This window comes from Dasypus novemcinctus, chromosome 11 (genome assembly GCF_030445035.2).
Source record: "Dasypus novemcinctus isolate mDasNov1 chromosome 11, mDasNov1.1.hap2, whole genome shotgun sequence".
NCBI lineage: Eukaryota > Metazoa > Chordata > Mammalia > Cingulata > Dasypodidae > Dasypus > Dasypus novemcinctus.
In genome coordinates, this window is record NC_080683.1 from 76,820,394 (window position 1) to 76,839,189 (window position 18,796).

The window sequence follows — 18,796 nt, forward strand, 5'->3', positions numbered from 1 at the left end:
TGTAGCTTTGATTTGCATTTCCCTAATCGCTAGTGATGTTGAACATTTATCCAAATTTTTTTTGTTGCCATTTTGTATTTCTTCTTTGAACAAATGTCTATTCAAGTCATTTTCCCATTTTTCAATTTGGTGATTTTTCATTTTATTGTTGAGTTTTAGACTTTCTTTGTTTATCATGGATATTAAACCCTTATTAGATATGTGATATCCAGATATTTTCTCCGAGTGAGTCAGCTGCCCTTTTGACAAAGACCTCTGAGGTGCAAAAATAACTTAATTTTGAAGATGTCCTGTTTATCTATTTTTTTCTTTTGTTGCTCAGACTTTGGGTAAATGGAGAGCCACAATGCTTTTTTGAGTCAGATGTTTGGAAAAGGAAAGTTACTAAACTTTAATACTTAATTTACACGTTTACATTTTCCTTGCCAACAATTTTCTGCAGTGTTTCTTCCCGCAGCTGCATTGGATTATTTCTGTTTTTAAGTTTCTCAAGCAAAAACACTCATTATTGAGTATTTAAACTATCTCTGACGAATAAGGGTTTTCATATAAATTCCAATTAACCTTAGAGATATGGTCCTCTATTCCACAGATTGCACTAATTATAAAAATAACTCACAACACTTTGTAATTTTCAAAGAGCTATAATGAATACGTGCTGCTTTCTGGATTGCTGTGATGACAAACACTGAGGAGACACAATCTGATCTACTTGATTTCACAGTTGACTGGGAAGAGGAAAATAAATAATGGCCATTTGCTCAATTTGTACAATATTTCTTTTATATAACGATGATTTATAAATATAGCTTTAAATTTCCTTCCATTTGTTTTTTGTTAATACTTGCAACTCTCTCATCTTCCATCCTTGTAAAAATGGTTCATTCTTCAAATATTTATTAGATACACACTTCATATAAGGCATCAAGTTAAGTCCAATGAGCCAAAGATGAAAAAGTTATCTTAAAGACTTAAAGAGTTTTTAGAGGAGCTATGCATGGTAATAGACGCTTATGCCACCTGATGCTGTTTGAAATCTTAGAAGCCAAGAAGGTAAAGGATTTTGCATAAGGAAGGCTAGATAATACCTGGGGAATTGTGTGGAGAGGAAAGCTTCACAAAAGAGATGATAAATTATTAATGGAAACATTCTGGCAAAAACACACAAAATCCTAATTTCCATTTAAAACTGCTCACATTTTTAGCAATCTCAAAATGTTATGTCTGATTAATATTATAGTTTAAAAAGAGGACAGAGAAAAATACTTTCAAGGATTTCAAAAATCTTACCAATAAATTTAGAAATAAAAAATTCCTTTATTCCCCTTTATCCTCTCATTTGAAGCAAAACAATCTAATAAATACACAAATATATGTGACACATATATAATAATTTATAATCCAACTAACAGTATGAGATTTTTGAAGCAACTGTGCAAATAAATATGTAAGGGGAAATGAAAGGGCTATTTCAATGTTATAGTTATATAACTATATATATAGTCATATAAATAATGTAATTTGGTTTGTATGTAATACCAAATTATATATCTAGATCACTTAATGGATTATACTATCACTATAAAATTAACTTCTGGTTTTGCAAAATATCCACTTGCTGGCCATCTTTTTCATTACTATTTCTGGATTAATACTCTTGAATGTTCATTTTAATAACTCCACTTAAGCCTCACGATATCTAAATGCCCTTTCAAAACTTAGAACATGTTTGCATCTGTATATTGATTGAATTCATTATATTTTGAGGCATAGTTTCTCAGCTCAGTAGTATTTTTTTGCAAAAGAAAGTTGGGTTTGAAAGAGTATAAAAGGATTTGCAAAGATTGACATTTAACCAGGTCTTAAATTTCTCAGAGGTAGTATTATTCAATAATCTTTTATGCCATTTTTAAGTAATCTTAGAATCATTAAAGTTTTCTAAAACTCTGATTTTCAAGGCCATTTTCACCAACTCCTTCATTTTGCCAAAGTGAAAATGGATGGCTGGAAGGTGAGGGGGCTTGCTCACCCAATCAATTTTTGCCCTTTCTTTTCATTTTGTGATCTATTTTTTTTAAATCACTATAATTCAAGTGTGTGCTCTTGGCCCTCCAATAGTTGGTGTTATTTATATTCTTTATCTGGTGATTATTCATGTGACTGCTTTTTCTTTCTCAGTTTGATCAATTCTATTTTTATCTAGATATTATTCCAGCATCTGCCTCCCAAATCAGTATGCAGTCCTTGTAGGCCTTAAATTGCTAACATTTAAGTAGCCATTTCCCAATTTTCCTCTCAGTATGTAGCACTTTTACTTTATATTATTTGCATGTGTAACTCTAAGACCTCCCTAGGATTTTCAGGGTTCATCTGTAGAAAGAAAAATCAAAACCTGTTTTCTATCCCATAGTGAAAAACACATTGAAAACAATAGGAACTTTGTAAAGTTGAAAGTTTATTCATTTTTAAAATAAGAGAGCACTTTCACATGCTAGACGCAATCAATCTTTGCCCAACAGGATTATTACACTATTTCCTGCAACTTGATTTTACTTTATACACTGACTTCCAACTCATCTTCTATTAAGCAACTTCTCTTTTCCAAATGCCCAGTACAGGTTTTAGTTAAAGTGAATATGACAGATGTAGGTGAGCAAGAGTAGCTTTATGTTTCGTATAACTGAAGAACTGCAGAGTGCTAGAACTGCAAAAATTCCAGGACATTCCACAGACAAAATTTCCATTCTTTACATATTTGTATAATTTTTACTTAACCTGAAATATTTAAGAAAGTGTTCATTTATAAGCTTGTATGAGATGATTTAGTAATATAACAATATTGTTACAGGAAATATGGCTCATAACACTGAGGCCAGGGCTCAAGCAATTGAGCACCTGCCTATCATATGGGAGGTCCTGGATTCAGTTCCCAGTGCCTCCTGGAGAAGACAAGCAAGACAGTGAGCTAGTGTGATGGGCAGGCGTGGTGAGCTGATGCAAAAAGATGATACAATAAGGAGACACAAAGAGAAAAGACAATGAGAGACACAACAAAGCAGGGAGCTGAGGTGGCTGAAGTGATTGAGCACCTCTCTCCCACATGGGAGAACCCAAGTTTGGTTCCTGATGCCTCCTAAGAGAAGACAAGCAAACACAGAGAGCACACAATGAATGGACACAGCAGACAGTGAATGGAGAAACAATGAGGGTACATATAAATAAAAACAAATCTTTAAAGACAAAATAAGACACTGGAGCCAGTCCTTTCATTGAATCAGAAATACCTGTTGCTTCAAGGTTCAAGCAAGTCAAAAGCAAGTTGGAAGTGTGGGAGTTGCCTCTCATTGTGGAGTATGCTCACTCCTTCACCCCTTGAAAAACGCTCATATTATACTATGCATCTTAGACAGACTTCCCGTTTTGGGAGTTGTGGCCTATTTACTCATTTGCCATGATGTGTCTTCCATTTAGGCTTGGGTGTGTGTTTGCAATTGTGTGTGTTTTCTACTCACATAGATTTAGGTAACTAAGATGTTGTTTACTAGTTTCACATAACCCCATTGTCAATATGTTATAGTCACATTTCCTAAGATACAAAGCTCTCAGAATCTGGTTTAGGAAGTTATAAGTGCGTACTATTTAGAAAGAGGAAAGGTGATACGTAACAACCAGATGCTGAGGATAAAGAGTGGCAGTATCACCCCACAGGAAGCATTAAAAGATGGGGGATTAAACGATGGGGTCTCATTGAGATCTTCTGTGTTCCAATCTATCACTTACTGCCTGCATAACTGACCTTAAGCAAAAACTCAGGATGGTCCAAAGTCTTGATAAAGTAGAACACAATAGACTCATTAAAGCAAGTTGTTTGTTCTAAGAATTAATCTAAGTTGAGAAACTGTGAATCATAAAGGAGTAAAGCAATTCTTAGGCTGTACAATGTGGACAACTTAAACACCAGAATTATACTCAGAATTAGAACAGAAAATATTATAGTAATAGGAAATATATTGAAGATGGAATATGGGAATCAACTAAAGTTTTTGATGACTTTCTACTAATGTTTGTAAAAGATTTAACACAGTGCCTGACAGAGTGTGTGCTCAATAAATGTTTACTGTTGAAAGCTCTTTTCTTTCAATCATTGTGAGCTCAGGTTTAAACATATTACATATTGATTTAAGAGCATGTATTAAGATCTTTGAAAGTGATCTGGAACTATGGGAACAGAGCAGAGCAGAGACATAACTTAGTCAAGTGGAGGGTGAGGGCAGTGAGAAATGTATTCCCAGAGAGATGACTGTGCCAAAGGGCAGAGATAAAAGTTAGCAATATGTGTGTGTTAATGTGTATGTATGTCTTTATGTGTGAATGTGAGGGCATGTGTGTATGTAGGACTGAGTTTCTGGACAAAGAATTACCATTTGCAAAGGAATAGAGCCATGAAACTCCAAGGCTCATTCATGGAAAGGTAGGTAGTTTAATTTGACTTTAGCACAAAGGAAATGGGAGTGGTTAGAAAGACTCATAGTGAGGAAAGCAGAAACTAGATTATGAAGAACAATGTAAACGGCATTAAGCTTAAAAAATTGACAGTCATTGAAAAGATTTGGGAACTAGAATTACAAAATAAAATTTGCATTTCGATATACTACTCTAGTTGCAGTATGTAGAAACTAATGAAGAAGACCAGCATGGCAACAGATTTCTGTGGAAAATCTAAAGGAGATAGATTTTCGCACTGTGGAAGACATAGTGTCCTGGACTTGGTCAAGCATTTGAAAAGGCTTACAGTGATGTCTCTGTAAAAGTGTGGGAGACCTCTGAACCCTTAACTGGAAGAGTTAAGGTAATTGTTAACTAGTTTAATAACAAGAAGGGGCCTCAGTGGGGGTTCTGTGGATTATCATCTGGAGCTTTATTTTTAATTCTCTCATGGTCCTCATTTTCATCACTGACTTGAACACAGACATGATATGGACGTGACCTAAAAACAGAAGGGAAAGAAACACATTTAATATATCTTTGTAGTATCAGTAATTTGTCTTGACTCATTAGATGTTGAATAAATAAGTATTAATTATGAGTTGGTGGTAAAATCAGGATCCGAAGGTCTTAACTGGAAAATTAGATCAACTGTAGAAAGATTATGTTAATTAGATGCACATGTAAAAAAATCCAAAAAGCAGTACATCACAAATATAACCCTTTCTATAGTAAGCTTAAGATTAATCAGAAATGTGATATTATACTCTAAAAATCTCCTTCCATTGTATGTATAATAGATAAAATTAGGGAGATGGAAGCCCCATTATAATTTACATTGCTTGGATCCACTTGGAATACAGCATTGAGCTCTGGACACAGGAGTTTGTTCAAAGTAAAAATTAACTTGAAAAATGAAAGATCAGGCCATTCATTTGAAAAACATTCAACAGATTTGAAAGTGTTAATAATCTGGATAAAGGAAAATACAGTAGGAAGATAAAATTTTGTTTTCCAATTATGGAAAATAATCATGTGAAAGCTGGACTCAAATTTATTCCAAGCAGAATAAATGGTAGAAACTTCAGGGAGGTAGTTGATGGATTAATATATGGGAGAACATTGGACTAGAGATCTTGGAGAGGTAAGAGACTTCTTTAGATGGTGGCAAGTTTGCCACACTTGAGGTTCATATGTAGTAAAAGAGGCAATCTGAGTATTTGAAGGGTAGGTGGCAAGGTGATTCATTGAGTCTGTGATTCTTAGTCTTCTATATCCTTTCTACTTACAGTGACTAATGCAATTTTAGTACAGAGTAAGAATTTTTATATACATGCAGATTAATTAAATGGTCTTCCTGGGACATCTGTTAAACACATGTATTGATAACAAAATAAGTAAAGGAGTTTTCTTTCTTCTTGTCCATTTCTTTTTTCCCCTAAGTGTTTATTATGAAATTCTTTAAACACATGGAAAAGTTAACATAATATTACAGTGAACTCACCAGCTTGATTAAACAATTTTTAATATTTTGCCATTTTTGCTTTTTTATTAAAACATTTTTATACCAATATTACAAATTACTCAATTAACACAAGATAATAATTTTAGTCACTGGTTATACTCCCACCTTATTTTTGTTCATTTCTCAGTCTTGAGGGATTTGGGATGATGTCCACTCTGACTGGTTCAGGCTGAGAAGAGGCAGGGATATTATGGGGCAACGGAATGGAATTGTTTTGCTTGCAGTTGAAGATACTCCTTGCTTTGGAAATGGGACTGGTCCATTATCATCATTTTATTAGTTGTCTAGAGTGAGTCGAACTAACTGCAGAGTGGGAGTTGACTGCATAACTGCTAGGTTTCAGGGATCAACCAGCATAAGAACAACCTGAAGGCTTTAATCTCTAAGAAATATATTTAACAGGTAAATTGAAAATTATACGTTCCAATAAAAGAAGTAGATGAATCATGATTAGTGGATTTATAAATGAGCATAAACTATGTTATATTGGGGAAGTAGTTTTCCATATATTCCCAGATAGAGCCCACCAATTGGGTGTTGATTTCACGAGGCTTGTAGCTTGCCTGTGGTATCTGGACATCCTTGAGGCCCTCAGGAGCACTTTTGTTTGAGGCTCTGTCCAATGTGGCAGTTGGTGAAGTCTGGCTGGGACCTTCATAAATGTAACCTCTGGAATGCCCTCCTGATTCACTTTGATTCTCTTAGCCATAAACCTCTATTTTCTCTAATAATATTTCTCCCTTTTGGTCAAGGTCTTACTTGAAATTCATCACTGATTAATACTTGGTAATAATCTCTCAGTTCCAGGGAGGCTCAATCCTGGGAGTCATGTCCCAAGTCAGGGAGATGGTAGTGAGTTTTTTTTTTTGAAGAATTTGGCTTAGAGAGAGGCCACACATAAGTATCAAGAAGGTTTGAAGATGGTAACTCTTGATTATTAAATAATTACACATTTAACATTGGTATGGTATCTTTGATAAAAATGTTGCAAGAATTTTAAAATATTATAATAACTCTAGTTCTTATTTTTCTTTAAGTGCATTTAACCCCATATTAACACCTTGCACTAGTGACATATTTTTGTTATAGATCTTTAAAGAACTTTTTTATTTTTGTATTATTAACCACAGTCTTCAGCCACCAGTGTTCACTGTGCTATATAATCCCATGTTTTATCCTCTAGCTTTCCTTCTAGTAAAATACACAACCCAAAACTTCCCCTTTAAACCATATTCGCACACATACTTCAGTGCTATTAATTGCACTCAAAATATTGCACTATCATAGCCTCTGTCCATTTCCAAACAATTACAATCAACCTAATTATAAATTCTGCACAGATTAAGCATCAACTCCCTATTCTCTACCCCCATTCTATCTCCTGTTAACCTATCTTCTAGATTCTACCTCTATGGATTTGCTTATTATAATTAGTTCACATTAGTGAGATCATACAATAGCTATCCTTTTGTGTCTGGCTTATTTCACTCAACATTAGGTCCTTGATGTTCATCCATGTTGCTGTATGCATCAATACTTCATTCCTTCTTATAACTGAATAATTGTAGTATATACCACATTTGGTTTATCCATTTTTCTGATGATGGACACTTCCATCTTTTGGTTGCTTCCATCTTTTGGCAATTGTGAATAATGCGGCAATGAACATTGTTGTGCAATCTTTGCTTTTATGACACTACATACCTACATAGTTAATCATGGATCTCCTAAGAGCAAGGGTAGTTTCTTACATAATCATTATACCATTTTCTCACCCAAGGGAAAAAAAAGTAAATAATTCTTTAATATCATCTAATACTCAGGGCATTTTAAATTTGGCCCTTAACATTACATTGCATCAAAATTAAACAATCTTGATAATTTCATCCTTTGGATAAAGACTAGCACAAAATTTAAATGATTTTTTTTTTATAGAAAATTGGGTTAGTATAACAGTTGATTGAGAAAGTCAGCATATGTAATGAGAGAATAACAGATGATGTGCCATTATAGCATCAATTCTTTTATTAAAATAACATCTACAAACCACTCAGTGTACTCAATACCCACCTTACAGTCTCAGAGGTTAGATGTTACATTGGTGGCACATTCATCACAGGTTTTATGAGCCATACAATCCTCAGGAGAGTTAAAATTGATCCAAAAGAAAGAAGCATTGGACAAGATGTAGGAGGTGACTAACAAATCTTATATTTCAACTTTTGAATAGTGTTCTTTTGTGAGTCAGAGGCTGTGTTGAGGAAAGTTTCAGTGTTGGGTGATCGACACAAACCAGGGATTTCTTTCTGTTTGGTCTGTTGTATCAATGGAAAAAAATTGTGCTTTTGGAAAAGAAGGCTAACTCCCTCCCTTTCTCTCCATCTTTCTTTAAAAAGCCTGTTATAGATGATGATAACTACTAGCTTTTTATATGAGCATGGAGAAGGAACTGCAGGCATTTTATTTGACATGGATATCATGTGAGATGTGATGACTCTTCCTGGGTTAAAATCAAAACAAGCAAAACAACCAAATCCAACAAATAAAACCCTTGTAAGTGATTATCTTAGATGAATTTTTGAATTTGAAAGGCCAAAGAAAAGTAGGAGAAAGCAGTGTAATTTTGTTTGTATCCAATAGAGAATGAAAAATATAATAACTACCGAGTGATCTCCAGATACTTGAAAATGTGAAACTGAGTGAGTCCTGACACTAATCTAGAGAGAGCATATAATTCTAGAATATTTAAGATGCTGCTTTAGGATCATGTAGTTTTTATATATATTTTTTTATGACTCTGGGATGTATTTTAGCCACAAAACATGATTTGTGAATTCTTTAAGGTAGCAATACACTCTTCATGTATTGAAGTGCACATGAAATGCTACACACAATTCTGACACTTCATAATGAAAAGAATAAGCATAGAAGCAAACACTTTCATAGGAGGTGCATAGCAAAAACAAATATTATTTTTCAGGCTATATAAGGAGAAGCCCTGGCCAATGTCATGGGAACAATTACCCCCTTGCAGGTTCATGAACAGGTAGGAACAAATGCCTTGCCTTTTAACTTTTAAATAAGTTTAAAAACCAAAGGTATGCTTTTAGAATAAAAAATAGGTGATTTCTTCCTTTGAGAATCACATTTATAAATCCTCATATTCCTCTTCAGAAAGAAGACAAATAAAATATGTACTCCTTCTACTCTGCCAATCCCCACACCAGCAGATTTCAGTTGTCTGCCTTTTGCTTGAGCAAATAAGGCTGCCTTCTTCCCAAGGCTTAGCCAGCTTCTCATGCTTTGGATTTGATGTTCTCTTGTTCCTGAGCCACTGGTACCATCAGTTACCCCTGCTTTTTTTCTACCTTTTATCTTTCCAATTCTATCGGTTATTTCTTCCTTCATATATACATGGGAAGTCTTTCTCATCACGGAAGAAACAAACACCCTGAGAATTAGTATTTTCCTCTCTCTACTCTAATTTTCTGCTACCCCATAATATTCTACTTCATTTAGAGCATATTTTACTCATTAAAAAATATTACAAGAATAACACGGGCTCACTGTTAGCAATTTAGAATATACAAACAAGAAAAAAGGAAAAAAATTAAAATTAACCAAAACTTATTTTCTCTAACGTGAACCTTAGTAGTTTGTGCATAAATGCATATCTTAATTGTCTGTAAAACATTTTTGCCTTCAGTATCTTCTACAGAATAATTTTAAATTAACCAGCTGCATAGTATTTTATTATTTTATAGACCATAATTAATTAAACAGTCTCCTACCATTAACGTTTCTCATTATTTTATCGTTTTGAACAAAGAATGGAAAATCCTTGCAGCAAAATCACGAAGTTCCTTAATATCACATCCTACAAATAAGAATTAGTAGAGTGAGGTGTATGACAATTTTAAAACTTTAGAAAAACTGTTTTCAAGACAGTTTGCATCAATTTGTTTTTCCATCCAACTGTGCAGTTATTAGTTATGAGGGACATATTTATGTCCTCTGCCAATTTTCCACTGGATTGATTATTTTTTTAATTTGTTAGTCCTCTTCATATTATATATTGAAGATACTCTTTTCTTTTTGAGTATATAATGTTTATATTTAATAAATATATTTTTATATGTTTCTTATTTGTCTAATTTTTTTTTTTGAGGTACTGGGACCAGGGATTGAACCTAGAACCTCCCACATGGGAGGCAGGCGCTCAACTGCTTGAGACCCATCTTTCCCCCCTTTAATCATTTTTATGTTTATATGTTTCGATGTATAGAATTTTCAAATACTGGTTACATCCAATTGTATTTCCCTTATTCTTATGCTTTTGTTACCAATGTTAGAAAGGATGTAGTACCTTTATGAAATTTTCAATAATGTAAAATTTTATTAACTAGTAATAAATATATACCAATATGTGCAAATCATAAGAATAAAGATATATTACATACCCACGTAACAAATACACATATTCAGAAATAGAGAATCAATTGTATCCCAGATGTGTACCATGTCCCCTCCAAATGACCACCTCACCCCTGTTTTTATAATTTTAAAAAAATGGAATCATATAACAGTATTCTTTTGTGTCTGGTTTCATTCACTAAACTTTCTGTTTGTGAGATTCATCTCATGTTCTCGAATATAGTGTTCATTGATGCATGTATTCCAGTATGCTATGAACATTCTTAAACAAGTTTCCTTTTAATTTTTTTTTTTTAATTAAAGAAGTGGGTTTACAGACTAATACATCTATCTTATGAGTATATGCACACATTTCTGTTGGGACTACATCTAGGACAGAGGGTTTGTGTGTTTTCAATTTTAGAAGATTCTCATACATGATTTTCCAATTGGGTTACACCATTATATATAGAAACAATATATGAGAAACACAGTTGTTCCATATTTTCATCAACATTTGATACTGTTTCTTTGTTTGCTTTTTTGTTAGCCACTCTGGTGTGTATAAAATTGTTTTGCACTGTGGTTTTAATTGTCATTGCCTAGATTCCAATGAAGTTGAGCACTTTTTCACATTTATTTATTTCAAGTTTATTGTCCACTTGGATATTCTTTTTTGAAGTTCCTGTTGAAGTTTTCTACCCGTATTTCTAATAGGTTGGCTGTCATTTTCTTTTTATGTAGATTTAGGAGATTAATCTTATATTTTATATATATTATTTTAATGCTGTCTTTTAATAAAAAGTTCTTAATTGTAATGTAATCTAATATGTCATATTTTCCTTCAGTGGTTAACACTTTTGTGTTCCCCTTATTTGATTTTTTTTCACATTCTTATTTTTTTTTAAGATTTATTTATTTATTTAATTCCCCCCTCCGCCCCGCCCCCGCTCCCTCCCCCGTTGTCAGTTCTCTGTGTCTATTTGCTGCCTCTTGTTTCTTTGTCCACTTCTGTTGTCCTCAGCGGCACAGGAAGTGTGGGCAGCGCCATTCCTGGGCAGGCTGCACTTTCTTTCGCGCTGGGCGGCTCTCCTTACGGGTGCACTCCTTGCGCGTGGGGCTCCCCTACTCAGGGGACACCCCTGAGTGGTGCGGCACTCCTTGCGCACATCAGCACTGCGCATGGCCAGCTGCACACGGGTCAAGGAGGCCCAGGGTTTGAACCGCGGACCTCCCATGTGGTAGACGGACGCCATAACCACTGGGCCAAGTCCGTTTCCCTTTTTTCACATTCTTATGAGAGATATTGCTCTGTGAATGAATTCAAATGAACAGAAATGGTGAAAGCACACCATAGTGTTTGTAACTAGCAGAGCTATTATATGGGTATGACAATGATTGAAAGAGAAAGTCTAAGGACATGTATTACTAGAAGGAAAACTAAAAAATGTAATGTGGAACTATAGGACATAGTGAAACCTTATATGAAATATGAATATAGGTAATATTGCATTTATAATACTGTTTTTACAAAGTATAAATACAAATAAATTAAAGAGAGGATAGCAGCTATGTACAGCAGGGGAAGCACGGAGAGAGTGAAAAAAAAACTGTTTTACTTTTACATTTAGGCATATGATTGAAATGAATTGTTTTTTCACCTGCTTATAAATGATATTGCTGTGTTCTTCCCTTTTTGTAACTTCTCTTTTCTCTTTCTTGTTGTTAATCAGACTTGTTAGGAATTTATCCATTTTATTAATCTTTTTAAGAACCAGATTTTGTCTTTGTTGATATTTTTCTGTTGAATATTTTTCTATTTCAGTGATTTCTGCTATAGTCTTTATTATTTTCTTCCTTTTATTTTAATTTTTAAAATTCAATTTGTTCTTTTTCTCCTGGTTAATTGAGATGGAAGTTTACATATTTGATTTCCAGTCTTTCTTGTTTCCTAATATATAGGTATTAAGACTATACATTTTCCTCTAAGCATGGCTCTAGTTATAGCCTACAAGTTTTTTTTTGCCATATTTTCAGTTTCATTTAGGACCTGGTATTTTGTAATTGCCATTCTGATTTCTACTTTGAGCCACAGATTGTTTAGGTATATATTCTTTACTAAGAAATTGGAGATTTCCTAGTTATCCTTTTATTTTGATGCCTAGCTTAATTTCTTTGTGGTCAGGAACATACTCTGAATAATTTCAATCCTCTAAAATGTGTCATGGTTTTGTTACTGGATTTTAATTAGCTTCTTGGCCATGCTGCAAAAATGAATTTCAAGAGCACACCAGGCGAGTTAGGCTAGTAATTTATTCAGGTAGAGAAATGGGAGAAAATAACAGATCAGGGGTCCCAAGTAGAGAGGAATGGGGTAAAAAGGCATAAAGAGGACTGATTTATAAACTACAGTTCCCCATTATAGATTATAAATGCCCAAGTTTACTTGTGTGGCCACATGGCAGAGGAAAAATGGCGAGAGCTGCACACAGAGGGCAGGAAGGGTTCAGAGGCAAGAGAGCAGGGCAAGAGCTTTATAAACTATTAATTATTCCACCCCTTTGCTAATGATAGGGGAGGGGTTTCAGCTGTTTGCTGTTTTTATTGATTACCCCACCCATCAATCCCCCAGTGAGGACCCGATGATAAAGTCCCTAGGGAACATCCAGGGTTTTTCTTTGCTCCCAGAAGAAGTCTTTCCTTTGGATAGCAGAATCTTGGGGGTGTGGGTCTTCCAGCAGCCATGTTGGGGGTTACGGATGTCCACGTGAACTCTCTGCCACGTCTGTCTATTAATTCCCTGTCTTACTAGCCTGCTTCAGTTTGGTAAATGACACAGCTATTATAAAATATATATATTTTTTAAAGATTTATTTTTATTTATTTAATTCCCCTCCCCTCCCCCGGTTGTCTGTTCTCTGTGTCTATTTGCTGCGTCTTGTTTCTTAGCCCACTTTTGTTGTCGTCAGCCGCATGGGAAGTGTGGGCGGCGCCATTCCTCGGCAGGCTGCTCCCTCCTTCGCGCTGGGCGGCTCTCCTTATGGGTGCACTCCTTGCGCGTGGGGCTCCCCTATGCGGGGGACACCCCTGTGGGGCACGGCACTCCTTGCGCACGTCAGCACTGCGCATGGGCCAGCTCCACACGGGTCAAGGAGGCCCGGGGCTTGAACCACGGGCCTCCCATGTGGTAGACGGATGCCCTAACCACTGGGCCAAAGTCTGTTTCCCATAAAATTTGGTAAATGTTCATTTGAAATTAAAATTTTATGTTATGCTGTTTTCCATATAAATTAATCAGGACAAGTATATTAACTTGGTAATTTAGATCTTCTAAATATTAACCATTATTTTTGTCTACTTGTCCTATCAGCTATTGATAGAGGTGCATTAAAAATTCCCTCTATTATCTTTTTCTCCTTCTAATACTATAAATTTTCCAAAGTTGTTTTATTGGATGTTTGCAGATTTAGTATTATGATATCATTCTGGTTTATTGACTCCCTTATTGTTATGAAATTTCCTGTTTGTCCTGTTTATGCCTTAAACTTGCTTTGTTTAGCATTAGAAAATTGACACCATCTTTTGTTAGGTTAATGTAGTTTTGCAACAAATCTTTGGGCAACCTTTTTATTATTCAGTGTATTTTGTAACTAGATTGTAGATGTGTGTGTTTAAATCTTTTTTGATAATATTAGACTTTTAAATGTAAATTTACTCCATTTACCTTTAATGTAATTACTGATATATTTGTTTTTTTATCTATCATATCTACCATCTTACTATTTGTTAACTATTTTATCTGTTTTATGTTCTTTTCCCTCTTATTTGGACAAACAACTTATTTTTATGTTGTTATTTTCCTCAATTAAACTTTGAACATAGATTATTTCATTATTTTTCTTTTACCCCAGAAATTATAATATGTATTCTTGAATTATTACAGTCTAAAACAATTATTACACTATTTCTCTCCCAGTATTACTAGAACATTAAAATTATTTAATATAATTTATGCATATCTCAATATTTGTGTTATTTTGTTTATTAGGGAACTTGTGGGTTTACAGAAGAATTATGCATGAAATAGAGTTCCCATATATCCCCCATTATCAAGCCATGCATTTTAATTCTACATATATTATAAACCCCATAAGACATTACTATTCTTACTTTTGATAGTGTAAATCCATTGATATTCATCCACATATTTGCCATTTCTTTTACACTACCTATGTTTTAGTAATATAACAGTGGTTCCTTCTGGATCAATTTTCTTCTGTCTGAAGAACCCATTTATTTAGTATTTGTTTTAATGGAGGGTTTGCTGGTGATAGTCTCTCAATTTTTGTATTTTCCTTGGTGTGGCCAACAATGTTGGCAAAGACACTTGTGATTCCTCTCTATATAATGAAATAAAAATAATATTTTTTATATTTATTATGGATAGACAATTTTTGTTTCTAATTTTCTTAAAGAATAGTAGATACTGTGGGCATTCTAATCTTTTTCCTGACTTTAGTGGGATTTCCTTTTATTTACTCTTACATATAACATTTACCATTAATTTGTGATTTTCAACTTTAAAAAGTGCTGATCTTACTCTAGTATTCATTTATTGAAAGTCTTTTTTTTAATCAATAATTAATGATTTCTGTCAAGTATCTTAATAACATTTAATGTGGTGGTTACATCTTTTATTCTCCAATTAACATCTTCAGTGCTATTAAATCTTTCCAAATGTTGAAGTAGAATTACACAGTCTTTATTTTTTTCTTCCCCATGTAACTTTGAAGCACCTACTCAACATTTTTTGTGCAATAGTTGTTTATTAGTTTTTTCTTCAGCCTCTCAATCTAAATCTTCTCTGCAAATATCAGGAATATTGATCTATCCAGAATTTCTCTCTCTTCTTGAGTTAATATTATTTATACTGGTACTCCATTTGGTTATTGGGAAGATTTATTGATTTGAGGAATGTAAGATATAGTGCTGGAAAGCTTGTGTTTTCTGGATGTTTTTGTCTTTCAATATGTAAAATTTTAAACTCTGACTTTGGTTCAATAAAAATTAATTATTCATTTTACTTAATTAAGGTAGGAAATAGCTTAGCCAGAGGAATTGCAAGGATTCTTTAAATATTAAACCAATGATAAATAGGTAAACCTAAAGTTGAATCTGGATTACTTATTTTGAAATGAGTCAAAAGCTAAGAAATTTTATCTCATTAGCATTAAATATTGACCATTTCTGAATACTCATTTTGAATTTTTACAATATAGAAAGCACCATTTTGAATTGGGGCAAATAGAAATTTCTGATTTACATTTTACTTTCCAGTAGGAGAAAATTTAAAATTTGTATTTCTTTAATTGACTATTCCTAATTAACTTCAACATGTATTCCTCAATTGCTTAATTATTTTTCAATCCCATCTATAACATTTTACTTTTCTGATTGCATTTTATTATTGAAAAACATTGTTTCACATTTTAGGAAGCACCGTTTATTTTGCGTGAGTGAAATTTTGGGTAAAATTACTACTTCTTAGTAGACTAGGAAAGGGTTTTGATGTCACACATGAATGAGTTCTAATGCTGGGTCTGTCAGAGATAGCTGTGTTATCTTTGGCCAAACAGTTCCTCCCTGTAAAATGGTCAGAATAATAACAATTGGGATTTCTTTGAAGACTAAATGGAAACTTAAATACTTATTGAGTGCGTACTATATGGTAGCTGCTGTTTTAAGAGCATTATATGAGCTAACATTTTATTTTTCTGTCAACTCAAGTCAGTAGACTTCCTTAATATCTGTATTTTAGAGGTGAAGAAACTAGGCTGGGGATTTAAATGACTGCCCAAATTTACATGGCTGGCAAGTGGCACAGACAGATTACAAACTCAGTTTGGTTCCAGAGTCCATGCTTATGTCACTATTCTTCTCCACATACCAAGGGACATACTTTGGATCTTGACAACTATTAGGCACATAGATACTTATCTTCTGTTTAGCATAAGTCACCGAAGATTTTAAATATATTCAGGCTACTAGTTCACAATAATTTAATTGCTCTTGTAACTACACCATCAATTTGATTGAAAGAATAAAAGAAACATCTCAACATGGTGCAGGACAATACATTTTCCAGTTGTCCTGAATTTTATCTTGCCTTATCCCTGGGTTCTCTTCTGAGTTCTAATACATCATATTTAGAAGAACTGTTACAATACCATGGCATCTTACTAATTAAGCATAGGGATTTAATTATGCAGTGACTTGACATTCATGTGTTAAAAACCTTTGATCAGGTATGAATTGCAAACCGTGTTCAACGGAGTGTCATTCGTAAATGATTGTACTGAGAGTACATGATGTGAAATTTGAAAGGGAGAAAGGAAAATGCACTTTAAAAATACTGGTTTTTCAAGGATCAAGGTTGGAAGATTTCAGTTATCCATGCTCCTCACTTCATTCCATTTACCAAGCCAATGACAAGGAAGAAATTCTTTTGATGGCAAAGGTCCTAGTAACTGCTCCCAGGTGAAGAAGGAGATGTCAGGTTTGAGGTAGGGTGAGATGAGGAGGAGGAAACTGCACTGAGACACAGCTGGTGGAAGGTGATGAATGGAAGGGACATACTTTCAATTACATTCTACGTTTTATGGCCAACATCATGTGGATTTGCATAGTGCTAGAGAAGTGTCCTTCACAAATAACAGATATCTTCTGGAAAAGGACTTAGAGTAAAAGGAATAGGGAAATGCTACTTTGTCGCCTTTTCTTGCAACTAATGTGTTAGAATTGGTAAGTGAATAGGTTTTTGGGCTTTTAATACACTAAGTACTGTAAAAATTGTGCTGAAACATTCTGATTTCTGGATTCATGGAGACCAATTTAATATTATTTCTCCGATGGTTAACTTCATAGTTTTACATTAATACAGAAGATTGGTTATTCTGGAACTGTGTGCCTTTTTTTGGAGGATACTTTTTCCATATTTAAGGCAATATCTTTATAAACAAGACCATTTAAAAAGTACTTATTAAAGAAAAAAGAGAAATCATATTATAAATTTTTATAGCAATGCCAAGGCAATTTTATCATTGTTGACTTATATAAAAGGGCATACTTCAAATATTCAAGTTCATAGTAAAAAATATGCCAGCACACACTCTGTGCCCTGAAAAAAAATCACATGCACGTATCCATATATAAATGCACATGCATATACAGATACAGAAGACTTTCACCATTTTCTCTGTCTTGTAAGAACTGTATAATTATTCTCTTTCTTTTGGCCAGGTGGTATTTTTGAATATGTGGAATCTGGCCCAATGGGAGCTGAGGAACTTGCTTTCAGATTTGCTGTGAATACAATCAACAGAAACAGAACTTTGTTGCCCAATACTACTCTCACCTATGACACACAGAAGATAAATCTCTATGACAGTTTTGAAGCATCTAAGAAAGGTAATTAATATTTAATAACAGGCTTTGCTGAATTAAAATTTTTATATTTTCTTAATAGATTTCTTAATTTCAATTTGTAATTAATAGATTATTAGGAATAGATTAATGTAAAGTTTTTTTCATACCACACATGACTTTTATCAGAGGAAGTAAAGTGATGAAATTGCTATTGCCAAAGAATGTGTCTATAAAATGAAATGCAATTAAATCTGTAATAGTGTGATTGTTTTTTTCTTTCATTGATCCTTCTCATTACTAAAATATTGTTATTTTCAAGAATCCAATAAAGTAAAATAATATATATAAGAAGATTTTGCCGTGTTTTATAAACCATTATTAAATCTTTGTTCCATTGTCCTTCAATAACACTATCTTATAAGTGCGATCTGAATTTACTGACTTTACCTTGAAAGTTTTGTGGTTCCAAGCGATTTCAAAAAGTCCACACACAACCTTAAAATTGTATTTGAAATTTTGAACCACCTTTAGTTTATGTATACTGTATGCACTTTTGTTTTGAAGTTTGATGTTTCTTCTTGTAACTGATAATAAATGGCTAATAATATAAAAAGTGGGCTATATGAATAAATAAATAAATAACTATACTTAATTTTGTTATTTTTATTTTTCTTTCATGTTGTAAAATTTTGTTTTAAATGATAATAAAGGAAAATAGTGTTGCTTAATGTGAGTTAAACATTTATGAAAGAAGGAAGGAAATAGAGAAATAATTATAAAACAATATGTTAACCAGAGCAAAGGTGAATTTGAGAGGTGCTCCTATAGTCTTATTTCATTTAAGTGGGGATCTTTTCTTTTGCATAGTTAGCATTTATATAACAGCAACAAAATTTTACAATATAGATTTTATCAAGGGAATGGATTTACGAAGCCATTTGGTTTGAA

At 33.5% G+C, this 18,796-nt stretch overlaps 1 protein-coding gene across 6 annotated transcripts in view; it reads left to right on the forward strand.

Annotated features, from left to right (window-relative positions):
- GRIK2 (glutamate ionotropic receptor kainate type subunit 2) overlaps window positions 1-18,796 on the forward strand; it is a 764,129-nt gene that overhangs the window by 247,920 nt on the left and 497,413 nt on the right. For all 6 annotated transcript variants that reach the window (XM_071218609.1, XM_058307194.2, XM_058307193.2 and 3 more), the window contains one exon: window positions 17,723-17,890. In XM_071218609.1, the coding sequence (XP_071074710.1) occupies window positions 17,723-17,890 (168 nt within the window). The remainder of the gene's footprint in view (window positions 1-17,722; window positions 17,891-18,796) is intronic.